The 27,835-nt window shown below is 42.7% G+C and overlaps 1 protein-coding gene across 2 annotated transcripts; it reads right to left on the bottom strand.

The window, feature by feature from the left end:
- Positions 1–132: 132 nt before the first annotated feature.
- On the bottom strand, positions 133–26,148 carry LOC135508495 (hippocalcin-like protein 1). Of its 2 annotated transcripts, none has more exons than XM_064928742.1 (4): positions 25,644–26,148; positions 7,637–8,181; positions 3,314–3,419; positions 133–404 (listed from the first exon to the last, which is right to left on the bottom strand). In XM_064928742.1, the coding sequence occupies exons 2-4, from the start codon at positions 8,012–8,014 to the stop codon at positions 307–309; spliced, it is 582 nt and encodes a 193-aa protein (XP_064784814.1). In that variant the 5' UTR covers positions 8,015–8,181; positions 25,644–26,148; the 3' UTR covers positions 133–306. The 2 variants fall into 2 exon arrangements, with proteins under 2 accessions (XP_064784814.1, XP_064784815.1); XM_064928743.1 differs by lacking the exon at positions 25,644–26,148 and adding an exon at positions 22,802–22,841.
- Positions 26,149–27,835: the final 1,687 nt, after the last annotated feature.

Below are 27,835 nucleotides of genomic sequence, written 5' to 3'. Positions count from 1 at the left end.
CAGGGGCTTGATACAGCATATGCAATACTTCACTTCATTCTAGATGTCATTGTTGCGCAACAAACACTATCAGGATACTAAAACATACTTATGGACCAAAACATGCGGACACATATTACATTTACAGTGAAATACAATATGAAAATGAGTACTTTTTATAAACATCCTCCTATGGATTGAAATGGAACTGTCACAGTACAAATCAAACCATCTTCAAAACAACAGTGATGAAAATTACAATATTTATATAGTATTAGTCATGTGACAGTGGGCTTAAACGTAGTGTGTGTGTGTGTGTGTGTGTGTTCAGAACTGACTGGCACTGCTGGGGTCACACTGTAACAGACGGACTATTGACGGGTCACTCTTGGCACCTTTGATGAATTCCTCCAGGGACAGCCTACCTGCAAAAATAAGCCACATGATTGGATGAGGAACTTGGTTACTCATCGACGGTTAAGAATAATTAAAATTGGTTAAAATAAGAGCTAATGGGTGGAGGCAGAGAAAGAGGTACAGTCTAAAGTGGCTCCCTCTCATACACTGATTTCCCTCTTCTGCAACCCACTCAGCCCGTGTGGCTCAGTTCAAAGCTATCACTTAGTCCGTGTGGCTCAGTTCAAAGCTATCACTTAGCCTGTGTGGCTCAGTTCAAAGCTATCACTTAGTCCGTGTGGCTCAGTTCAAAGCTATCACTCAGCCTGTGTGGCTCAGTTCAAAGCTATCACTCAGCCTGTGTGGCTCAGTTCAAAGCTATCACTCAGCCCGTGTGGCTCAGTTCAAAGCTATCACTTAGTCCGTGTGGCTCAGTTCAAAGCTATCACTTAGCCCGTGTGGCTCAGTTCAAAGCTATCACTTAGCCCGTGTGGCTCAGTTCAAAGCTATCACTTAGTCCGTGTGGCTCAGTTCAAAGCTATCACTCAGCCTGTGTGGCTCAGTTCAAAGCTATCACTCAGCCCGTGTGGCTCAGTTCAAAGCTATCACTTAGTCCGTGTGGCTCAGTTCAAAGCTATCACTTAGCCCGTGTGGCTCAGTTCAAAGCTATCACTTAGTCCGTGTGGCTCAGTTCAAAGCTATCACTCAGCCCGTGTGGCTCAGTTCAAAGCTATCACTCAGCCCGTGTGGCTCAGTTCAAAGCTATCACTTAGCCTGTGTGGCTCAGTTCAAAGCTATCACTTAGCCTGTGGGGAAAGGAAAGAGGGATACCTAGTCAGTTGCACAACTGAAAGCATCTTCTGCATTTAACCCAACCCCTCTGAATCAGAGAGGTACAGGGGGCTGCCATAGTCAACATCCACGGCACTGAGGGAAAAGTGGGTTAACTGCTTTGCTCAGGGGTAGAACGACAGATTTTTACCTTGTCAGCTCAGGGATGTCGATCCAGCAACTTTTCAGTTACGGGCCCAACGCTCTAACCGCTAGGCTACCTGTGTGGCTCAGTTGGAAGGTCATGGGTTCAATTCCCCCAGGGATCACACATACTCAAACTCCAGTCCAATGACTATCAACCCAACATAGCTGTTACGTCAAGAGATCCGAACCCTTTGACAAGGTCGCTAGATGTTGGGTTAAGGTCTCTATTGTCGGAGTCCATGTTTCTTATGCCTTCACATAAGGATAGAGGGCTCCTTCACATAAGGATAGAGGGCTCCTTCACATAAAGATAGAGGGCTCCTTCTCATAAGGATAGAGGGCTCCTTCACATAAGGATAGAGGGCTCCTTCACATAAAGATAGAGGGCTCCTTCTCATAAGGATAGAGGGCTCCTTCTCATAAGGATAGAGGGCTCCTTCTCATAAGGATAGAGGGCTCCTTCTCATAAGGATAGAGGGCTCCTTCTCATAAGGATAGAGGGCTCCTTCTCATAAGGATAGAGGGCTCCTTCTCATAAGGATAGAGGGCTCCTTCTCATAAGGATAGAGGGCTCCTTCTCATAAGGATAGAGGGCTCCTTCTCATAAGGATAGAGGGCTCCTTCTCATAAGGATAGAGGGCTCCTTCTCATAAGGATAGAGGGCTCCTTCTCATAAGGATAGAGGGCTCCTTCTCATAAGGATAGAGGGCTCCTTCTCATAAGGATAGAGGGCTCCTTCTCATAAGGATAGAGGGCTCCTTCACATAAAGATAGAGGGCTCCTTCACATAAGGATAGAGGGCTCCTTCACATAAAGATAGAGGGCTCCTTCACATAAAGATAGAGGGCTCCTTCACATAAAGATAGAGATTCGCCTAATAAAGCAGGCCATTAAATTATGTGCAGAAATAATTTGATTCTCTCTTTCAATCAATTGCTATCAAACTATTTAAATATCAGACTATCAAACGTTCAGACTATCAAATGATCAGGGAGAAGAGAGAACCATCAGTAAAGTTGTTTTTATCCGAACCCCTTTATGGGCCTGTAGTTGAATAGCCCTGCAGAAGAAACCACTTAATAGTGACTGCCTGCACTAAAAAGTCCTGGGTTGGATATGTCCCAAATGGCACCCTATTCCCTATATAGTCCCAAATGGCACCCTATTCCCTATATAGTCCCAAATGGCACCCTATTCCCTATATAGTCCCAAATGGCACCCTATTCCCTATATAGTCCCAAATGGCACCCTATTCCCTATATATAGTCCCCAAATGGCACCCTATTCCCTATATATAGTCCCAAATGGCACCCTATTCCCTATATATAGTCCCCAAATGGCACCCTATTCCCTATATATAGTCCCCAAATGGCACCCTATTCCCTATATATAGTCCCCAAATGGCACCCTATTCCCTATATATAGTCCCCAAATGGCACCCTATTCCCTATATATAGTCCCAAATGGCACCCTATTCCCTATATAGTCCCAAATGGCACCCTATTCCCTATATATAGTCCCCAAATGGCACCATATTACCTATATATAGTCCCAAATGGCACCCTATTCCCTATATATAGTCCCAAATGGCACCCTATTCCCTATATATAGTCCCCAAATGGCACCCTATTCCCTATATAGTCCCAAATGGCACCCTATTCCCTATATATAGTCCCCAAATGGCACCCTATTCCCTATATATAGTCCCAAATGGCACCCTATTCCCTATATATAGTCCCCAAATGGCACCCTATTCCCTATATATAGTCCCCAAATGGCACCCTATTACCCATATAGTCCCAAATGGCACCCCATTCCCTATATTGTCCCAAATGGCACCCCTTTTCCATATATTGTCCCAAATGGCACCCTATTACCCAATAGTCCCAAATTATTCCCTATTCTCTGTATTTGTGGAATAGGGTGCCATTTGGGACGAATCCCTTGCTGGGTTCCTCACCATCGTTGTTTGAGTCCATCTGTCTGAAGATCTTGTCTGTCCTCTTCTCAGGTGTGGACTCGTCTTCTGGCATCTTCATGACCGAGGACACCATTTTGTAGATGGCCTAGGGGAGATGGCACATAGATGAATAGAGAGGGGACCATATGAGTAGATAGTTAAAGCTAGAATCCTTTCATTGAAACAATAACAATGCAGTTACCCCGCCTCTGTTTTGTTAAAAAGCTGAGGAATGTATACATATAAACCCTAAAATTCATAGAGCTATGGATGCCAGGACTGACGGAAAACTATAGGTTTAACCATGTTTTATCAGCTATACAGTGTTTGTTTACATTTATAGTGTTTATAAACATTGTGGTAAAACAAGATTCTATTTTGGGTTCTGATGGACAAGTTCATGAGTTGGAACCGTGGTTAATTTGTAAGTCGCTCTGGATAAGAGCGTCTGCTAAATGACTTAAATGTAAATGTTAATGTTGCTCTTTTTGAAGCACTGTGGTTTTACCGGTGTTTCTAGCATTATCCACTACTGTTGCTGCAGCCAGAAGATTCTAGGAAATGTTCTGTAATTGACACAAGCTTTCTCCAATCAATCCACGTTTGGTTGTGCCTGTGTATTTGGTGCGGGGATTTGCCTAAACCGGGTGAGGCGTAGCTCTGCAATTCTTAATTTAAAAATATATATATGTATTTATTTCACAGGGAACACTATTTTTTAGATCCGTGATCCTACAGTCGTGGCCAAAAGTTTTGAGAATGATACAAATATTAATTTCCACAAAGTTTGCTGCTTCAGTGTCTTTAGATATTTTTGTCAGATATTACTATGGAATACTGAAGTATAATTACAAGCATTTCATAAGTGTCAAAGGCTTTTATTGACAATTACATGAAGTTGATGGAAAGAGTCAATATTTTGCAGTGTTGACCCTTCTTTTTCAAGACCTCAGCAATCCTCCCTGGCATGCTGTCAATTAACTTCTGGGCCACATCCTGACTGATGGCTTCTTTGCTGCCCTTCTTGACACCAGGCCATCTTCCAAAAGTTTTCGCCTCACTGCACGTGTAGATGCACTCACACCTGCCTGCTGCCATTCCCGGGCAAGCTCTGTACTGGTGGTACCCCGATCCCGCAGCTGAATCAACTTTAGGAGACGGTCCTGGCACTTGCTGGACTTTATTGGGCGCCATGAAGCCTTCTTCACAACAATTGAACCGCTCTCCTTGGTGCAATCTTACTGGCAGCACTATCCTTGCCTGTGAATCCCTTTTTGTGCAAAGCATTGATGATAGCACGTGTTTCCTTGCAGGTAACCATGGTTGACAAAGAACAATGATTCCAAGCACCACCCTCCTCTTCAAGCTTCCAGTCTTATTTGAACTCAATCAGCATGACAGAGTGATCTCCAGCCTTGTCCTCGTCAACACTCACACCTGTGTTAACGAGAGAATCACTGACATGATGTCAGCTGGTCCTTTTGTGGCAGGGCTGAAATGCAGTGGAAATGTTTTTGGGGGATTCAGTTCATTTGCATGGCAAAGAGGGACTTTACAATTAATTGCAATTCATCTGATCACTCTTAATAACATTCTGGAGTATATGCAAATTGCCATCATACAAGCTGAGGCAGCAGTTTGTGAAAATTAATATTTGTATCATTTTTAAAATGTTTGGCCACGACTGTACAGTACACCTCACGTTGCTGATCCTCTCCAACAGGCTCAGAAGTTGTAGTAAAAAATGTGAGTCAGATAAAGGTCAAATCCACAAAATAACTATTTTGGTATTTGTTTCATTAGTCCTCTATTGATTCAGTCCCAAACTGTTTTACATGTCAGTGATCAAGTTGTCAAGATTTAGAACTCTCAAAATACAGAATGTTTCACAGTATGATGCATTTTGCACCATATGACCTCTTGACGAGCTCGCTAGATGTTGGCTTAACCTTTTTATTGTGGTGGGCTAAATCAGGATCACACAGAGTGTTTCTTGGTAGTCTTAAAACCAATCCCCTTTTAAACAAATGAATACACCTCACACACATTGCTGTGGGCTTAAAACAAGAACACACCTGTACCAATACAGATATGGAGTTGAAATATATTACCTTTTGAGTTTGCATCCCAATATTGCACTTTTTACACATCACAGAAGACTGAAATATAACAAAACTGTTTGATATTGAAACACCGGATTTTCGGTGGGTTATTCATTTTTATTTTGAATTAATTATGAAAAAGAACAATAGCATTCCACCCATGAGGCCACTAGACTACAGGAAATGGATCTATGGTTGCAACACTACCCCCTTCCTTCAGGAGAGTGTGTCCCCAACTCCGTCACGTCTCTTGGAAGGCCTCAAGGGCATCATCCGACTCCTGAAACCAATGTAGTGAATTCTGGGGGACTGCGACTCAAACCCTGATCCCGCGTCTGTCAAGCCAACACCTCAACAGTTACACTAAGAGGTTCATAGTAGCTACAGTGCAGAAAGTATTCAGTATTCAGCCCACTTCATTGTTACTTTACAGCCTTATTCTAAAACGTATTCAATGTTTCCCTCATCAATCTACACACAATACCGCATAATTGGCAACGTGAAAACATGTTGTTTAGATTTTCATCACATTTATTACAAACAGAAATACCTTCTTTACATAAGTATTCTGACCCTTTGTTATGAGACTCGAAATTGAGCTCAGGTGCGTTCTGTTTCTATTGATCATCCTTGAGATGTTTCTACAACTTGATTGGAGTCAACCTGTGGTAAATTCAATTGATTGGACATGATTTGGATAGGCATACCACTGTATATATAAGGTCCCACAGTTGACAGTGCAGAGCAAAAACTAAGCCATGAGGTCGAAGGAATTGTCCGTAGAGCTCCGAGACAGGCAGAGATCTTGGGAAGGGTGCCAAAACATTTCTGCAGCATTGAAGGTCCCCAAGAACACAGTGGCCTCCATCATTCTTAAATAGAAGAAGATTGGAACCACTAAGACTCTTCCTTTAGCTGGCTGCCCAGCCAAACTGAGCAATCGGAGGAGAAGGGCCTTGATCAGGGAGGTGACCAAGAACCCAAATGGTACTACTCTGACAGAGCTCCCGAGTTCCTCTATGGAGATGGGAAAATCTCTCAGAAGGAAAACCATCTGTGAACTGCTCCACCAATCAGGCCTTTATGTTCGAGTGGCCAGACAGAAGCCACTCCTCAGCCCACTTGGAGTTTGTCAAAGGCACCTAAAGGACTCTCAGACCACGAGAAACAACCTTCTCTGGTATGATAAAACCAAGACTGAACTTTGGCCTAAATGCCAAGCGTCACATCCCTATGGTGAAGCACGGTGGTGGAAGCATCATACTGTGGGGATGTCAGGATAGTCAGGGTCGAGGGAAAGATGAACAGAGCAGATGAGTACAGAGATCCTTGATGAAAACCTGCTCCAGAGCTCTGAGGACCTCAGACTGGGGCAAAGGTTCATCTTCCAACAGGACAATGACCCTAAGCACACAGCCAAGACAACACAGGAAAGGCTTCGGGACAGGTCTGTGAATGTCCCTGAGTGGCCCAGCCAGAGCCTGGATTTGAAACCGATCGAACATCTCTGGAGAGACCTGAAAATAGCTATCCAGCTATACTCCTCATCCAACCTGACAGAGCTTGAGAGGATCTGCAGAGAAGAATGAGAGGAACACCCCAAATACAGGTGTGCCAAGCATCCCTAAGAAGACTCGAGGCTGTAATCACTGTCAAAAGGTGCTTCAGCAAAGTACTGAGTAAAGGGTCTGAATACTAATGTAAATGTGATATTTGCATTTTTTTAATTTTACACATTAGAAAAAATGTCTAAAAATCTGTTTTTGCTTTGACATTATGGGGTATTGTGTGTGGATTGATGAAGGGGAAAAAATTATTTAATTAATTTTCGAATAAGGCTGTACCGTAACAAATTGTAGAAAAGATTAGGTCTGAGTACTTTCCGAATGCACTGTAATTCCAAAAATGTATGTAGAAACTGCAGATTCTAGCTTCAAGGTGGATAAATGAGGGATACACTGATTAGCACTGTCTACTTACTATGTGATAGATGCTGTGTTTTGACACTTCAGTCTGTTAGCTTCCACAAACTTTACTCATTTCTAAAATCCATTGGTCCTTGTGTTGATTTTATAACGAATTTTAAATTCGTATTTACAACGGCGGCCTACCCCAGACCAAACCCGGACGATGGTGGGCCAATTGTGCGCCGCCCTATGGGAAACCCAATCACGACCGGATGTTACAATACATCGGTGGAAGATAGGGAATTGAGACTAACCTGTACGATCTCCAGCATCTCCGCGCGGCTGATGTAGCCATTTCCATCCAGGTCGTACATGCTGAAGGCCCACTTGAGCTTCTGCTCCAGCTTGCCTCGTGACGTTACGCTCAGCGCGATGATGAACTCCCTGAAGTCTATCGTCCCGTCTGCGTTGGTGTCGAACGTGCGGAAGACGTGCTCGGAAAATTTGGAGGCGTCCCCGTACGGGAAGAAGTTGGCATAGATCTTCTTGAACTCATCCACAGTCAGGTGGCCCGTGGGGCAGTCTTTTAGGAAGCCTCTGTACCACTCCTGGAGCTCGTGGTCAGTGAACTCTGTGTTCTCGCGCAGGTCATTCAACACCTCCGGTCGTAGCTTGCTGTTCTGTTTGCCCATGCCTGAGGCAGCCCCTCCTCTCGCCCAGTTTGTGTTTCTCTCCCTCCTTCAAGACGAGTCTTTTGACGTTTTTCTTGTTTTCTTTCACAGTCTTGTGTTTTCCTTCACTCTGCAACTGACTCCTTTTTCCTGGAGGGGAATGGGCAGGGGGGTTGATGGAAGATAGCCTATAGAGAGGACATAGAGAGAGAACCTGGTAATAGGGATACGTACACTAGGTATATTTTTGATCCTTTAGAAGGCTAGGATCCAGTTTGTTTGGAAAGAACCCATGACAACATCTTGCGAACTCTGAGTTAGCATCTGCATGACAACATCTGGCAGCTCTGAGGTAGCATCTGACACACTTTTTTGGGATTGTATTAACAGCGGACTAATGCAAATATATATAGTTTTGAGTGAACCATCCCTTTAACATACTCATTCACAAATGAATCAAACAAGAGGTTACTAAGGCAACGAGCAGCTCAAAATATGAAACTCCAGCTGTCCGTAATGAAATACAATGAGATCTACATTTTTAGATAAATCGCTTTATGCATCTGATGGAAAACCTACAATACATAAATTAGCTGGTAAATCCTGACTAATTTGCCAATTAATTTGTCTATTAGGAGATGAAAACTTCACATGCAGCGCATAATCATTAGGCATCATTATTGACCTAATAGAAAAATGTTTACATCATCAGAATGTTTTACAATTATGTCCAAATGGTTTTTCAAATACATGTGTGATTTTCCATTGTCGTGAGTTTAGCTATGCACACTGAGTGTATTAGTTGTGTGTATGCCTTTATTTTTAAGTGTCTGATAATCCATTCATTAATAAGACTGCATTACGATTAATGACAAACAACTACCATCTGCTATAAAATAAACACTAGTTTCAGATGAACTACAGGAAGATTGAAGGTACCATAGAGGACATGATGAACTACAGGAAGATTGAAGGTACCATAGAGGACATGATGAACTACAGGAAGATGGAAGGTACCATAGAGGACATGATGAACTACAGGAAGATGGAAGGTACCATAGAGGACATGATGAACTACAGGAAGATGGAAGGTACCATAGAGGACATGATGAACTACAGGAAGACGGAAGGTACCATAGAGGACATGATGAACTACAGGAAGACGGAAGGTACCATAGAGGACATGATGAACTACAGGAAGACGGAAGGTACCATAGAGGACATGATGAACTACAGGAAGACGGAAGGTACCATAGAGGACATGATGAACTACAGGAAGATGGAAGGTACCATAGAGGACATGATGAACTACAGGAAGATGGAAGGTACCATAGAGGACATGATGAACTACAGGAAGATGGAAGGTACCATAGAGGACATGATGAACTACAGGAAGATGGAAGGTACCATAGAGGACATGATGAACTACAGGAGGATGGAAGGTACCATATAGGACATGATGAACTACAGGAAGATGGAAGGTACCATAGAGGACATGATGAACTACAGGAAGATGGAAGGTACCATAGAGGACATGATGAACTACAGGAAGATGGAAGGTACCATAGAGGACATGATGAACTACAGGAAGATGGAAGGTACCATAGAGGACATGATGAACTACAGGAAGATGGAAGGTACCATAGAGGACATGATGAACTACAGGAAGATGGAAGGTACCATAGAGGACATGATGAACTACAGGAAGATGGAAGGTACCATAGAGGACATGATGAACTACAGGAAGATGGAAGGTACCATAGAGGACATGATGAACTACAGGAAGATGGAAGGTACCATAGAGGACATGATGAACTACAGGAAGATGGAAGGTACCATAGAGGACATGATGAACTACAGGAAGATGGAAGGTACCATAGAGGACATGATGAACTACAGGAGGATGTAAGGTACCATAGAGGACATGATGAACTACAGGAAGATGGAAAGTACCATAGAGGACATGATGAACTACAGGAAGATGGAAGGTACCATAGAGGACATGATGAACTACAGGAAGATGGAAGGTACCATAGAGGACATGATGAACTACAGGAAGATGGAAAGTACCATAGATGACATGATGAACTACAGGAAGATGGAAGGTACCATAGAGGACATGATGAACTACAGGAAGATGGAAGGTACCATAGAAGACATGATGAACTGCAATCCTGCATTGTGGTATTACACAAAAGGTCTTTTTTCCTGTGTGAGGGTTCTTTCCTATTTTGTCCTCTATTGTTCTTCAAGCAAGATGGAGGTCGATGACATCACATCAGACCATCAGACCAATTCCTTGAAAGCCCTACTCCTTCCACTTAGCAGTTGTGTCTAAACAATTTTTTTTGTTACCCTTTAGTGTGTGTGTACTTTACTGTTTTTATACTTTTGTGTTTTAGTGTTAAAGGTTTGCAGAACTGTATCTCAATCAAGGATGCATTTTTAATCAAAGGGATGTGGAATGAGCATGTTAAGGTTTTTCATCATGGGTCTTGTTCTGGTGTCATCTCTGCAGAGTGAATCTGATTTTCAACCAAACCTTAAATCACACTGCTAACCCTAATGCCTAACCCTAATGCCTAACCCTAATGCCTAACCCTAATGCCTAACCCTAATGCCTAACCCTAATGCCTAACCCTAATGCCTAACCCTAATGCCTAACCCTAATGCCTAACCCTAACCCTAATGCCTAACCCTAATGCCTAACCCTAATGCCTAACCCTAACCCTAATGCCTAACCCTAACCCTAATGCCTAACCCTAATGCCTAACCCTAATGCCTAACCCTAATGCCTAACCCTAATGCCTAACCCTAACCCTAATGCCTAACCCTAATGCCTAACCCTAATGCCTAACCCTAATGCCTAACCCTAATGCCTAACCCTAATGCCTAACCCTGATGCCTAACCCTAATGCCTAACCCTAATGCCTAACCCTAATGCCTAACCCTAATGCCTAACCCTAACCTTAACCCTAATGCCTAACCCTGATGCCTAACCCTAATGCCTAACCCTAATGCCTAACCCTAATGCCTAACCCTAATGCCTAACCCTAATGCCTAACCTTAACCCTAACCCTAATGCCTAACCCTAATGCCTAACCCTAATGCCTAACCCTAATGCCTAACCCTAATGCCTAACCTTAACCCTAACCCTAATGCCTAACCCTAATGCCTAACCCTAATGCCTAACCCTAATGCCTAACCTTAACCCTAACCCTAATGCCTAACCCTAATGCCTAACCCTAATGCCTAACCCTAATGCCTAACCCTAATGCCTAACCCTAATGCCTAACCTTAACCCTAACCCTAATGCCTAACCCTAATGCCTAACCCTAATGCCTAACCCTAATGCCTAACCCTAATGCCTAACCTTAACCCTAACCCTAATGCCTAACCCTAAAGCCTAACCCTAATGCCTAACCCTAACCTTAACCCTAATGCCTAACCCTGATGCCTAACCCTAATGCCTAACCCTAATGCCTAACCCTAATGCCTAACCCTAATGCCTAACCTTAACCCTAACCCTAATGCCTAACCCTAATGCCTAACCCTAATGCCTAACCCTAATGCCTAACCTTAACCCTAACCCTAATGCCTAACCCTAATGCCTAACCCTAATGCCTAACCTTAACCCTAACCCTAATGCCTAACCCTAATGCCTAACCCTAATGCCTAACCCTAATGCCTAACCCTAATGCCTAACCCTAATGCCTAACCCTAATGCCTAACCTTAACCCTAACCCTAATGCCTAACCCTAATGCCTAACCCTAATGCCTAACCCTAATGCCTAACCCTAATGCCTAACCCTAATGCCTAACCTTAACCCTAACCCTAATGCCTAACCCTAATGCCTAACCTTAACCCTAACCCTAATGCCTAACCCTAATGCCTAACCCTAATGCCTAACCTTAACCCTAACCCTAATGCCTAACCCTAATGCCTAACCCTAATGCCTAACCTAATGCCTAACCCCCTAATGCCTAACCCTAATGCCTAACCCTAATGCCTAACCCTAATGCCTAACCCTAATGCCTAACCCTAATGCCTAACCCTAACGCCTAACCCTAACGCCTAACCCTAACCCTAATGCCTAACCCTAATGCCTAACCCTAATGCCTAACCCTAACCCTAATGCCTAACCCTAATGCCTAACCCTAATGCCTAACCCTAATGCCTAACCCTGATGCCTAACCCTAATGCCTAACCCTAATGCCTAACCCTAATGCCTAACCCTAATGCCTAACCCTAATGCCTAACCCTAACCCTAATGCCTAACCCTAATGCCTAACCCTAATGCCTAACCCTGATGCCTAACCCTAATGCCTAACCCTAATGCCTAACCCTAACCCTAATGCCTAACCCTAATGCCTAACCCTAATGCCTAACCCTAACCCTAACCCTAATGCCTAACCCTAACCCTAACCCTAATGCCTAACCCTAATGCCTAACCCTAACCCTAATGCCTAACCCTAATGCCTAACCCTAATGCCTAACCCTAATGCCTAACCCTAACCCTAATGCCTAACCCTAACCCTAACCCTAATGCCTAACCCTAATGCCTAACCCTAATGCCTAACCCTAATGCCTAACCCTAATGCCTAACCCTAATGCCTAACCCTAATGCCTAACCCTAATGCCTAACCCTAATGCCTAACCTTAATGCCTAACCCTAATGCCTAACCCTAATGCCTAACCCTAATGCCTAACCCTAATGCCTAACCCTAATGCCTAACCCTAATGCCTAACCCTAATGCCTAACCCTAATGCCTAACCTGCATAATGCCTAACCTTAATGCCTAACCCTAATGCCTAACCCTAATGCCTAACCTTAATGCCTAACCCTAATGCCTAACCCTAATGCCTAACCCTAATGCCTAACCCTAATGCCTAACCCTAATGCCTAACCCTAATGCCTAACCCTAACCTTAAATTAGGAACAAAAAAGCTTTTTTTCCTTCTTTTTTTATTTTTTACAATTTAGCCAGTTTTAACTTTGCAGCTGGCCTATCTAAGGGGTCAATCGGTCAGTTCTGCCTCATTTATACATATGAAATTCACTACCCTGGTTTAGTTCCTGGAGTGTTTGTGAGAATTCAACAGAATACGTTATGCTTTCACAAAACACTTTCAGGGTGCGATTAGCCTGGAGCACATTCTACATGACGTTCGTGAGATTGTTTACAACGAGCACAAAAGTTCCACGCGACTCGCGCTGCCGAGTCACAATACCTGGTAAATTGGTCATGGATCTTGGACCCACTACCAAACGCTCCAGTATCTGGATCATAAGGGGATATGTGAAAGTGGCCTAAAACTGAAACTAAGGGGCTGGATTCCATCCGTGTCGCCGAATTATCGTGGAAGATCCGCATTAAAATATAAAGGTGAATACCGATTGAGCCGACATATGCAGTGTTTACCGTGAATGCAGTCTCCGTTTTTAATTGCCAATCGCGCAATAAAGCGGATCTCGAGCCCTACGGATTGAATAGAGCCTTATTAAATAATATTAAAACAAAATATAAATATCTGTATACAACTTCAACTAAGCAAACAATAGCAAATCAGGTCTGAAAAACGAACTGAAACTAAACTGAATTCAAAATACATGTATAATATAAACACTATAATAATCTTGGTGTGTGTCTGTGTGAGAGACCTGCTAGTGGCTCTAATGCCCTGATGTGAGTAGATGGAGCTTGCAGAATGTGTTACACTGCAGTCGTTCTCTGTGGAAATCTCATATCAGGGCATGAGAGCCCTGCCACACACACACATCAAGTGGTGCTGGATGATCATTGACTATAAGGGGGGATCGAATGCTTCGGCCTCCTAGTCAACGCAAAGATCGTTGTAGCAGACACTCAAGTCAATTCCAATCCAAACTGCTTAATAGGACTAGAGTACAACATAATTTCTGCTGCTTTTTCTCTCATTAGTCAGCTCAGACACACAGTTGTTAGATAGAAACTACGTGTGATTATTTGAAGGATGATGTGCCAATTAGCTGACGCTTTAATTTGAAAGCCACTTACAATGATGCACGCTTACATTTTCCATAAGGGTGACCCCAGCGGGAATCGAACCCACAACCCTGGAGTAGCAAGTGCCTTCCTTTATCAACTGCGCCACAGTCGACCACATATGTCCCTTATGTTGTTATATGCGAATGCAATTGACTGCAGCCCTTTTGATTTGAACCAAAAAAAAAAAAAAAAAATTGTCATGTGGAACACTATTTTGGCTGACTGTCATTATGGATGACTGTCATTATGACAGTTATCCATCCTGTCTGCCCAAAATATTCCCTCTCCTGGGGGTGCTTGTTCCAAGCCAGGGCTGTTCAATTACGATTCTGAAGGGTTGAAAAACTGTTCTGTTTCTACCTGGTAGTTAATTGCACTCGCCTGGTGTCCCAGGTCTGAATCAGTCCCTTATTAGAAGGAGAGGATGTAAACCAGAAGGGATTCATCCCCCCAAGACCGACATTGATAATTCTATTTGCCATGTGAATATAGTGTAACAATATGTGCACCCTCCTTTCCCCCTGGCTTGGCACCCCCTGGCTTGGAACCCCTGGCTTGGCACCCCCTGGCTTGGCTGTGTATCGTATTGGCAGATGCTTGGCACCTCCTGGCTTGACTGTGTATTGTGTTGACAGGTGCTTGGCACCCCCTGGCTTGGTTGTGTATTGTGTTGGCAGGTGCTTGGCACCCGTTGGCTTGACTGTGTATTGTGTTGGCAGGTGCTTGGCACCCCCTGGCTTGGCTGTGTATTGTGTTGGCAGGTGCTTGGCACCCGTTGGCTTGACTGTGTATTGTGTTGGCAGGTGCTTGGCACCCCCTGGTTTGGCTGTGTATTGTGTTGGCAGGTGCTTGGCACCCCCTGGCTTGACTGTGTATTGTGTTTGCAGGTGCTTGGCACCCCCTGGCTTGGTTGTGTACTGTGTTGGCAGGTGCTTGGCACCTGTTGGCTTGGCTGTGTATTGTGTTGGCAGGTGCTTGAAACCCCTGGCTCAGGTCCCAGTGAGCCCTTTGTGTGATGGTCCGACAGCTGGCACTATGCCCCCAGAGCCAGGAGGCCAGGGCATCTGTTTTGGGGCCTTCTGGGACTTCCCTGGGTGGTTTTCTAAGGACTGCTGCACTCACTACCCCATAATCACAAACTGGTTGAATCGATGTTTTTCCACATCATTTCAACAGAAAAATGCAATGTGATGACATTGTGGAAAACTGATTGGATTTGAAAAAAGTCTCAATGTAAAGGAATTTGGTAAACATGTCCTTTTAAAAATGTTTTAAATCCAATGTCATGCTTAAATTATTTGTTGATTTTCATGTTGAATTAGTTTTAGCGGACAACTCAATGAAATGTAAATCAAACTAGATGTTGAAATAGATGTTAACACACTATTGTAACATTTCTGAAATATTCTCCTCATAACATTGTCGTGTTGCTGTTTCTTGTGACTTGGCTACCTGCCAAACCTTTCATTTATTACTTTTAATAACCATTTAACACATTTACGAACATCTTAGTTTTTTTCTTGCTCAACTTTCTTCATTCAACTTTCAACCCCGCACGCTTTAATACTTGGATACCAACAACCGAATCCAGGCTACCAAGAGCTGAACTCATTCAACGCTCTCTTTGGGTGTTCCCTCCATGGCTGTGGATGTCCCTCCAGCTACCTCTCCCTGTCCTAGTCAATCAACTGCCTGGGTACAGCCTGGACCACCGCGGCCCCCTTCCTCTGGGCCGTGCTCTCTGGATCAGAGCTCTGTCCCTTTGGCTGTTGAGGCCTGCACACAGCCCTCTTCTCAGATGAGTTCTTTGGCTCTGGCCTCACAATCTGCTTTGAGACACGGCAGATGCTGGATCATTCCGGGCTATTGTGATAGGTTCGATGTTGAGGCATATATCTAAACTTGGGGCAATGACTTTGTGTTTTCCAGGGTCAAAAGTTCAGGATATCACCAGGTTTCTTCCTGGGCTGTGTGTCAGGGAATGATACTGTCATGGTTCATGTGGGGTCAAAGATAAGGTTGCTTCCTGGGCTGTGTGTCAGGGAATGATACTGTCATTGTTCATGTGGGGTCAAATGGCATTATGAAAGGCAGCTCAGAACAGCTGAAGATGGATTTTAAAGAACTGATTGTCGGTGACAAGTAGTGACCCAAACACCCCATAATATCTGTCCCTCTGCCCTCCCTAAATCATGGCATTGAACGGTTCAGCAGGCTTTTATCCCTCCATAACTGGCTACCAGACTATGGCAGCTCTGTGGGTGTATTATTTATTGACAATTTTGATACCTTCTGGAAACAATGATGGAATTATAAATAAATAAATAATAATAATAATAATATAAGTTCACTCTGGATGAACTGCAGAGATCTACAGCTGAGGTGGGAGACTTTGTCCATAGGACAACAATCAGTCGTATATTGCACAAATCTGGCCTTTATGGAAGAGTGGCAAGAAGAAAGCCATTTCTTAAAGATATCCATAAAAAGTGTCGTTTAAAGTTTGCCACAAGCCACCTGGGAGACACACCAAACATGTGGAAGAAGGTGCTCTGGTCAGATGAAACCAAAATTGAACTTTTTGGCAACAATGCAAAACGTTATGTTTGGCGTAAAAGCAACAAAGCTCATCACCCTGAACATACCATCCCCACTGTCAAACATGGTGGTGGCAGCATCATGGTTTGGGCCTGCTTTTCTTCAGCAGGGACAGGGAAGATGGTTAAAATTGATGGGAAGATGGATGGAGCCAAATACAGGACCATTCTGGAAGAAAACCTGATGGGGTCTGCAAAAGATCTGAGACTGGGACGGAGATTTGTCTTCCAACAAGACAATGATCCAAAACATAACGCAAAATCTACAATGGAATGGTTCAAAAATAAACATATCCAGGTGTTAGAACGGCCAAGTCAAAGTCCAGACCTGAATCCAATCGAGAATCTGTGGAAAGAACTGAAAACTGCTGTTCACAAATGCTCTCCATCCAACCTCACTGAGCTCGAGCTGTTTTCCAAGGAGGAATGGGAAAAAATGTCAGTCTCTCGATGTGCAAAACTGATAGAGACATACCCCAAGCAACTTACAGCTGTAATCGCAGCAAAAGGTGGCGCTACAAAGTATTAACTTAAGGGGGCTGAATAATTTTGCATGCCCAATTTTTCAGTTTTTGATTTGTTAAAAAAGTTTGAAATATCCAATAAATGTCGTTCCACTTCATGATTGTGTCCCACTTGTTGTTGATTCTTCACAAAAAAATACAGTTTTATATCTTTATGTTTGAAGCCTGAAATGTGGCAAAATGTGGCAAAGTTCAAGGGGGCCGAATACTTTGGCAAAGCACTGTATATTTACTGGGAGATTAAAATATTGACTGGCTATCATCAGGCTGCCCACTCAAGAGAAATCTACAAACTGTAACTAGTGCCTGTAACCTGGTACAGGTTAACAATCAGCCTATTAACAATCAGCCTATCAGGGATAACAATCAGCCTATCAGGGTTAACAATCAGCCTATTAACAATCAGCCTATCAACAATCAGCCTATCAGGGTTAACAATCAGCCTATCAGGGTTAACAATCAGCCTATCAACAATCAGCCCATCAGGGTTAACAATCAGCCTATCAGGGTTAACAATCAGCCTATTAACAATCAGCCTATCAACAATCAGCCTATCAGGGTTAACAATCAGCCTATCAGGGTTAACAATCAGCCTATCAACAATCAGCCTATCAGGGTTAACAATCAGCCTATCAACAATCAGCCTATCAGGGTTAACAATCAGCCTATCAGGGATAACAATCAGCCTATCAGGGATAACAATCAGCCTATCAGGAATGAAATCAACCAACATGTATTGATCAAATCATTACTAATGCTGCAGAAATTTGTTTGAAAGCAGTATCCGAATCCATTTGATATAGTGATCACAATATAGTAGCCATATCTAGGAAAACCAAAGATCCATATCCTAAGGCTGGGCCTAATATAGTGTATAAGAGGTCATACAAGACGTTTTGTAGCGATTCAGATGTTGTTGGTCCGTGGTGTGTAATGAGGAGCAACCAGATGCTGCACTTGACACATTTATGAAATTGCTTATCCCAGTTACCAATAAGCATGAATCCATTAAGAAAATGACTGTAAATACTGTTAAATCCCTGTGTAATGATGAGGAATTGAAAAACTGTATGGTTGAGAGGGATGAGGAAAAATAAATGGCAAATAGGTCTGGCTGTACAACCGATTGGCAAACGTACTGCAAATTGAGAAATCATGTGACTAAACTGAATAAAAATAAGAAACTACAGGCCCTAGTTTCTACCTTCTTAACAGCACTATCAACAAGGCAGGTCCTACAGGCCCTAGTTTCTACCTTCTTAACAACACTATCAACAAGGCAGGTCCTACAGGCCCTAGTTTCTACCTTCTTAACAGCACTATCAACAAGGCAGGTCCTACAGGCCCTAGTTTCTACCTTCTTAACAACACTATCAACAAGGCAGGTCCTACAGGCCCTAGTTTCTACCTTCTTAACAGCACTATCAACAAGGCAGGTCCTACAGGCCCTAGTTTCTACCTTCTTAACAACACTATCAGCAAGGCAGGTCCTACAGGCCCTAGTTTTGTCACACCTCGACTACTGTTCAGTTGTGTGGTCAGGTGCCAGAAAGAGGGACTTAGGAAAATTGCAGTTGACAGCATAGCTGGTCCTTGGATGTACACAGAGAGCTAACATTAATAATATGCATGTCAGTCTCTCCTGGCTAAAAGTGGAGGAGAGATTGACTTCATCACCACTTCTATTTGTGAGAGGTAATGACATGTTGAAAGCACTGAGCAGTTTGCCAGTAGTTTGAACTACTGGCACACAGCTCGGACACCCATGCATACCCCACAAGACATGCCACCAGAGGTCTCTTCACAGTCCCCAAGTCCAGAACAGACTATGGGAGGCGCACGGTACTACATAGAGCCATGACTACATGGTACTCTATTCCACATCAAGTAACTGATGAAAACAGTTGAATCAGATTTTAAAAAACAGATACAAAAACACCTTATGGAACAGCAGGGACTGTGAAGAGACACACACACATAGAGGTACAGACACATGCATACAAACACACAATAACATACGCACTATACACAATGTTGTGGCTATGTGGTAGTAGAGTAGGGGCCTGATGGCACACACTTAAAATGTAGTGAAATCTGTTGTGAATATCTTGTATTGTTTTAAAAATATTATAACTGCCTTCATTTTGCTGGACCCCAGGAAGAGTAGCTGATGCCTTGGCAGCAGTTAATGGGGATCCATAATAAATCCAACTCAAACTGTAATGTTTAAAGTCACATTGCTCAATGCTCTGGCCACATCTACAGTGACCGAGGGTTAGCTCAATGATTGTGTTCATGTCAGAAAAAGTTATATACATTATTTACTTTCTGATATACCTTCAACCTGACAATTGTGTTACTTTATATTACATTGACTAATTATAATACTTTGACATCACATTCACTATTAGTAATGCGTTATGACAATACATTCACTATGAGTAATGCTTTATGTCATCGCATTCACTACGAGTAATGCTTTATGACATCGCATTCACTACGAGTAATGCTTTATGACATCGCATTCACTACGAGTAATGCTTTATGACATCGCATTCACTACGAGTAATGCTTTATGACATCGCATTCACTACGAGTAATGCTTTATGACATCGCATTCACTACGAGTAATGCTTTATGACATCGCATTCACTACGAGTAATGCTTTATGACATCGCATTCACTACGAGTAATGCTTTGACATCACATTCACTACGAGTAATGCTTTGACATCACATTCACTACGAGTAATGCTTTGACATCACATTCACTACGAGTAATGCTTTATGACATCACATTCACTACGAGTAATGCTTTGACATCACATTCACTACGAGTAATGCTTTATGACATCACATTCACTACGAGTAATGCTTTGACATCACATTCACTACGAGTAATGCTTTGACATCACATTCACTATTAATAATGCTTTATGACATCACATTCACTATTAATAATGCTTTATGACATCACATTCACTATTAATAATGCTTTATGACATCACACTCACTATTAATAATGCTTTATGACATCACACTCACTATTAATAATGCTTTATGACATCACACTCACTATTAATAATGCTTTATGACATCACATTCACTATTAGTAATGCTTTCTTCCTTCCCCTCCTCTAATCCCAATTCCCTCCTTTACTGAGTGCCTGCTCTCTCATCTAATAACCAGGAAGGAAGAATAAGGAAGGAGAACTAGATACCAATCTCTAACTTCCTGGGATACACAAACAAATGCACGCACGCACGCACGCACGCACACATGCACGCACACACGAGACAGACTCACTAAATGACTCCAGACTGATTCCTTAACCTTTCTGAAAGGATGAGACTAATATCAGCAGTATGGGTTTCCATGGGGATTCCCTCCTGTCTAATAATCAGGAAGGAAGAATAAGGAAGGGGAACTAGATACCAATCTCTAATTTCCTGGGATACACAAACACGCGCTCACGCACCCTCCTTTCCATTATTTTCAGATCTGCAAAGGAGGAGTCAATGGGAGGCCATAAGGATAGGGGTCAGTGATGGGAATGGAATGGATTCAGCATTACAATAGGGGTCAGTGATGGGAATGGAATGGATTCAGCATTACAATAGGGGTCAGTGATGGGCTTGGAATGGATTCAGCATTACAATAGGGGTCAGTGATGGGAATGGAATGGATTCAGCATTACAATAGGGGTCAGTGATGGGCTTGGAATGGATTCAGCATTACAATAGGGGTCAGTGATGGGAATGGAATGGATTCAGCATTACAATAGGGGTCAGTGATGGGCTTGGAATGGATTCAGCATTACAATAGGGGTCAGTGATGGGAATGGAATGGATTCAGCATTACAATAGGGGTCAGTGATGGGCTTGGAATGGATTCAGCATTACAATAGGGGTCAGTGATGGGCTTGGAATGGATTCAGCATTACAATAGGGGTCAGTGATGGGCATGGAATGGATTCAGCATTACAATAGGGGTCAGTGATGGGAATGGAATGGATTCAGCATTAGAATAGGGGTCAGTGATGGGCTTGGAATGGATTCAGCATTACAATAGGGGTCAGTGATGGGCATGGAATGGATTCAGCATTACAATAGGGGTCAGTGATGGGCTTGGAATGGATTCAGCATTACAATAGGGGTCAGTGATGGGCTTGGAATGGATTCAGCATTACAATAGGGGTCAGTGATGGGCATGGAATGGATTCAGCATTACAATAGGGGTCAGTGATGGGAATGGAATGGATTCAGCATTACAATAGGGGTCAGTGATGGGCTTGGAATGGATTCAGCATTACAATAGGGGTCAGTGATGGGCATGGAATGGATTCAGCATTAGAATAGGGGTCAGTGATGGGCTTGGAATGGATTCAGCATTACAATAGGGGTCAGTGATGGGCTTGGAATGGATTCAGCATTACAATAGGGGTCAGTGATGGGCATGGAAGGGATTCAGCATTACAATAGGGGTCAGTGATGTGCATGGAATGGATTCAGCATTACAATAGGGGTCAGTGATGGGCTTGGAATGGATTCAGCATTACAATAGGGGTCAGTGATGGGCTTGGAATGGATTCAGCATTACAATAGTGGTCAGTGATGGGCATGGAATGGATTCAGCATTACAATAGGGGTCAGTGATGGGCTTGGAATGGATTCAGCATTACAATAGGGGTCAGTGATGGGCTTGGAATGGATTCAGCATTACAATAGGGGTCAGTGATGGGCATGGAATGGATTCAGCATTACAATAGAGGTCAGTGATGGATCCAGGGTCCTATTGATATAAAAATATTCTATCTGGAAATCTGTTATGAAGCATCATAACACTGGAGTCTCGTTTAAATGATGAGTTGAGTTGTAACTTAAAACAAATACATGTTGTGATTAAAGATATGAGGGGAGTGCCTTAGTCTAATCATTCTGACTGGCTGACAAAAACTAAGTCTGAAAGAAGTGTGACTTATCTGGCCAGGGTGAGGCTTTAGGAAACTTACAGTAGTGTATGATCCATCATTTAAACCTTCTGGAAAGGATTCAGAAAAATAAATCATCCAATCATCATAATAAGAAACATTTAGGGGGTGGGACAACAACAAGGAAAAGAAAAACAGGAAGTGGAAAATCGAGCAGCCCCAAAATATCCTGTGGGCTGCTGGGTAACAAAAGGGCCATCCACTTCCTGGTGTAGGGTTTTGGCCATCGCCTCCGTTCATCGAGGGAAGGAAGTCATTGTGAATGACAATAGGCTTGGAGAGCATACCCAGCCTGGATACACACACACACACACACACACACACACACACACACACAGAGTGAAGGAAGGATCTATTTTTATTACTGTAGCACATTGATTGAAATGTAAAATCTGTGTCCTGTGTCTCATCACATGAAGTATTTTGTATAAATAACTTCCTTAATTTCTTTCTCTCACCTTCTGTTTCTGTCTAACGGGGTATGCCTTCTCCCAGGGTGCACCACACATGAAATGAGATGACACTGCACACTCTTAAAAGCCCAGTGCAGCCAAAAGTGTGATTTTCTTGTGTTATATTTCCACACTATGATGTTGGAATAATACTGTGAAATGATGAAAATGATGATAATATCCCTTTAGTGTCAGAGCTGTATGGAAAGACCTACCTGAAAATTCAGCCTGTTTTGGTGGGATGGAGTTTTGACCTGTGTGATGACATCACCAGGTGGAAAATTAGTCAAAGATGAACTCCAGGATCTTAACCTCAATAAATTCGTAACATATCGTACGAATTGGATTTGTGACGTAGTACACAACAAAAACAGGGATTACTTTTGGCCACTTTCAAAACCACTGGCTGATATTAAACAAAAGTTTGACAGTGTAGGCCTCCTGAGTGGCGCAGTGGTCTAAGGCTCTGAATCGCAGTGGTCTAAAGGCTCTGAATCGCAGTGGTCTAAGGCTCTGAATCGCAGTGGTCTAAGGCTCTGAATCGCAGTGGTCTAAGGCTCTGAATCGCAGTGGTCTAAGGCTCTGAATCGCAGTGGTCTAAGGCTCTGAATCGCAGTGGTCTAAGGCTCTGAATCGCAGTGGTCTAAGGCTCTGAATCGCAGTGGTCTAAGGCTCTGAATCGCAGTGGTCTAAGGCTCTGAATCGCAGTGGTCTAAGGCTCTGAATCGCAGTGGTCTAAGGCTCTGAATCGCAGTGGTCTAAAGGCTCTGAATCGCAGTGGTCTAAGGCTCTGAACCGCAGTGGTCTAAGGCTCTGAACCGCAGTGGTCTAAGGCTCTGAATCGCAGTGGTCTAAGGCTCTGAATCGCAGTGGTCTAAAGGCTCTGAATCGCAGTGGTCTAAGGCTCTGAATCCCAGTGGTCTAAGGCTCTGAATCGCAGTGGTCTAAGGCTCTGAATCGCAGTGGTCTAAGGCTCTGAATCGCAGTGGTCTAAGGCTCTGAATCGCAGTGGTCTAAGGCTCTGAATCGCAGTGGTCTAAGGCTCTGAATCGCAGTGGTCTAAGGCTCTGAATCGCAGTGGTCTAAGGCTCTGAATCGCAGTGGTCTAAGGCTCTGAATCCCAGTGGTCTAAGGCTCTGAATCGCAGTGGTCTAAGGCTCTGAATCGCAGTGGTCTAAGGCTCTGAATCGCAGTGGTCTAAGGCTCTGAATCGCAGTGGTCTAAGGCTCTGAATCGCAGTGGTCTAAGGCTCTGAATCGCAGTGGTCTAAGGCTCTGAATCGCAGTGGTCTAAGGCTCTGAATCCCAGTGGTCTAAGGCTCTGAATCGCAGTGGTCTAAGGCTCTGAATCGCAGTGGTCTAAGGCTCTGAATCGCAGTGCTAGCTGCTATTTTTGTGTCTTTTTGCCTATTTTAATTGAAAACAATAGCAGTAAGGTGCTTAATTGTCACCCAGAAAGGATTTGATATTGAGATAAAAACGGCCGCATTGGACCTTTAAAGCAACACTATTAGGACACAGGGCTACATTCAGTAGCCAAACGTTATTGAACATTGCCGATTCAAGTGGCACAAACAGCCAATGGGATGCATTGATGTGCATACATGTCAGGCATGTTTATTCTACATAGCCTATTCCTATCGGAACGTTCCAAAAGGTTGTGTCCTGCTGAACGCTCCCCAAGACGGGAAGGGCGAGAGATTTCCTGTGAAAACACGATGTTAGGAAACGGAATTCCCCACCGTACCTCGCCCCTATCTTAGTGACACGTTCTGAATGTCTCCATGTTGCTAATGACTTACTGTAACACGTCTACCTGCACTCGTCCCTCCTTTTAAAATTCACCTCTGTTTTTAGTTGATACAATGCAAGGAGACCAACAGAGACCCTCCAGTGGAGCGTTATGTTCTAAAGCTGTCAATCATAGGACATGATGCCAGTTCCTCAGTCATTATCAGTGACAGTCCCTATCTTAGGGCAGCTCTAACCTTTTCGAAAGTGTGCCAACCACAAATTGCTCAATAAATTCAGGACATCGCTAGACTTCAGTGATCGAGACAGTTAGTATTTATCGTAGACTCCCTTTGCAACGTTAAAAGAAACAATAAGGAGTTGACACAATAACAGATTGCCCGAGGGGCCATCTTGGCCACCTCTGTGTACAGCACCACTTTGAACTACAATCCAACTCAGTGAAGCACGTTTCAGGGAATCCAATCAATCCTAATGTTTTCACACAGAGAGAGATGATCCCTTTAGCTTTGGGCTCAGTTCCTTCCTCTGGCACTTGCTTCTTGTGTGTTGTGTGGAATCTATAATAATTAGTTTTAGGTTTCTAGCTCACTGTCCTTTTAAACGCAAGTCCTTGGCTTGAAGCACCATTATATTTATATTAAATTAATGCGTGAATAAAATTAAAGGATTTCACTATCAGACAAGGCAGGTGACGTACTGATTTAATCAAAGCATCAAATGTTCTAAAGCAGAATTTTGTGAAAAAACAGGACTGATGATTTTTGCAACGTCAGTTTCAAATTAATTTCTACATTTGTTAGTACAGGTAAAATAATTTGTCCACAGCTCAAACTACTGTATAGCTTACAGAAATCTTACCAACCATGTCATATATATATATATATATATAATTTTTTTTTTTAAACAGCAAAAAATGTAATTCCCAAAAGGAATGCATTTGATAGTCCCTGAATGATTTTTTTTTACTTTCTCCAGTTCAACTATTCGTAACGGCCAATTACAACAGCGGCCAATTACAACAGCTAAACTCTAAAGTCCTAATGGCAGCAGGTCCTTAATACATGGAGACTAGGGATCCCTATCGACACATATCAAATACAAAAACACACATAAACACTCAGACAGGACACACAAGACCAGACAAGACCAGACAGACAGACAGACAGACAGACAGACAGACAGACAGACAGGACACACACACACACACACACACTCCAAATAACAGCTACACACGCAATAGTTTTTGCATGACTTTCAAATGTTCCTCTCTCCCAGAATAAGCGTGCATATCTAGTCAGCTTACCACATGGAACTCTGACTCCCTCTTCTTCTCTCCACTGTCTTCTCTAAGCCAGAGTGTAACAGGATTCAGAGGGGCTCATCTGATCTGATCATAGTCGAGGCCCCCAGGCAAAACCACCGCTACTCCGCCACTAAGTACTGCCTAACGACGTCACTCCCGGGAGAAATAGAGAGAAGTGAAGGTAATTCTCTCACTGCGGCAGGCAGGAGACATTCACCAGATCCCCACAATCCCTCCCTCCTTCTCTAACAGGGTCACTACCTCTCCCAGCACTCACTCACACACACACACACACAGGGATCGCTCCTCCCAGCAGGCTTGACGGCTAACACACTCTGCCTGGAGGATGCAGTTAGTTCAGAGATAAGTTAACATTTACATTTACATTACATTTAAGTCATTTGGCAGACGCTCTTATCCAGAGCGACTTACAAATTGGTGAATTCACCTTATGACATCCAGATACTGTATTAGAACACATTCAGACATAACATACTGTATTAGAACACATTCAGGCATAACATACTGTATTAGAACACATTCAGACATAACATACTGTATTAGAACACATTCAGACATAACATACTGTATTAGAACACATTCAGACATAACATACTGTATTAGAACACATTCAGACATAACATACTGTATTAGAACACATTCAGACATAACATACTGTATTAGAACACATTCAGACATAACATACTGTATTAGAACACATTCAGACATAACATACTGTATTAGAACACATTCAGACATAACATACTGTATTAGAACACATTCAGACATAACATACTGTATTAGAACACATTCAGACATAACATACTGTATTAGAACACATTCAGACATAACATACTGTATTAGAACACATTCAGACATAACATACTGTATTAGAACACATTCAGACATAACATACTGTATTAGAACACATTCAGACATAACATACTGTATTAGAACACATTCAGACATAACATACTGTATTAGAACACATTCAGACATAACATACTGTATTAGAACACATTCAGACATAACATACTGTATTAGAACACATTCAGACATAACATACTGTATTAGAACACATTCAGACATAAGGCACATCAAATTATACTGACAAGACCAAACTGGTAGTGGGGAAGTTTTTTTTCTCCATTAAAAAAAAAAGAGAGATTTCACAGACTTGACAAGGAGAGCCTTGGACCGAAACAAACAAAAGACACTGCAATTAAGGAACCTGGGTTTAAATAGTATTTGTAGTTTTCTTTCAAATACTTGGAAGGATCCTGAGGCTAGCCTGGCGCAACAGAGCCAATGGAATGCTGTTTTTATTTTATTAGGTCAATCAGTTATGAACAATTTTTATTTTCAATGGAGTCCGAGGAACAGTGGGTTAACAGCCTTGTTCAGGGGTAGAACAACAGACTTCGAAGTTTTCACCTCGGGGATTTGACCTTGCAACCTTTCGGTTTCTAGTCCAACGCTCTTACATTTACATTTAAGTCATTTGGCAGACGCTCTTATCCAGAGCGACTTACTTACCACTAGGATACCTGAACCCAGGTCTGCATTTGTGAAACAATGAACATTCTTACTACCCAGTCTTACTAACGACATACAACACACACACAACAACGAGAGAGGAGATTTCGCGAGGAGAACCCTTGACCCTTTGACTGAAATGTTTCTCACATCTAAGTTCTTACAAACTTCACAAGTTTATTCAATGAGAATAACAGGACATGCAGAGATCTAAACATGTTGAGGTCTGGTGGCTTTCAGTAAGGACACAAAGACTGTCAAACTCTGTTACGCAATAGTATTAATATGACTATTTTAGCCCTCAATGTATAATCATCAACTCTGCCAGACAGACACTTGCTTTTCCACTCCATGGTCTTTTTCCACGAGACCCTGGCGGTTTTATAGTGTAATTATGTAAATGTCTGACAGTTAAATCACTGTGAAAAATGAGACCTTGAATGCTTTTTATTCTTTGTGTTAACATTCTATGGGTGTGGCTTAAAAGGGTCAAGTGAGAGTTGGTTTCAGCTTTATATCAACTGTCATCACCCCAATCTGCTAATAATAATAATAATAATAATAATAATAATAAACAACAACAACATCAATAATAACAATACTAATAATAATACTAATAATAACAATAATCATAAACAAAAATAATAACAACAATG

The sequence above is a fragment of the Oncorhynchus masou genome, chromosome 21 (assembly GCF_036934945.1).
Source record: "Oncorhynchus masou masou isolate Uvic2021 chromosome 21, UVic_Omas_1.1, whole genome shotgun sequence".
Lineage (NCBI taxonomy): Eukaryota > Metazoa > Chordata > Actinopteri > Salmoniformes > Salmonidae > Oncorhynchus > Oncorhynchus masou.
This window is presented reverse-complemented; position numbering and strand designations above follow the sequence as displayed.

Excerpts from the sequence above, each read along its gene's own strand:
- LOC135508495 (XM_064928742.1), bottom strand. The coding sequence starts at position 8,014 with ATGGGCAAACAGAACAGCAAGCTACGACCGGAGGTGTTGAATGACCTG. Across the intron at positions 3,420-7,636 it reads AGATGCTGGAGATCGTACAG|GCCATCTACAAAATGGTGTC; the intron begins GTTAGTCTCAAT and ends CATCTCCCCTAG. Across the intron at positions 405-3,313 it reads GATGGACTCAAACAACGATG|GTAGGCTGTCCCTGGAGGAA; the intron begins GTGAGGAACCCA and ends TTATTTTTGCAG.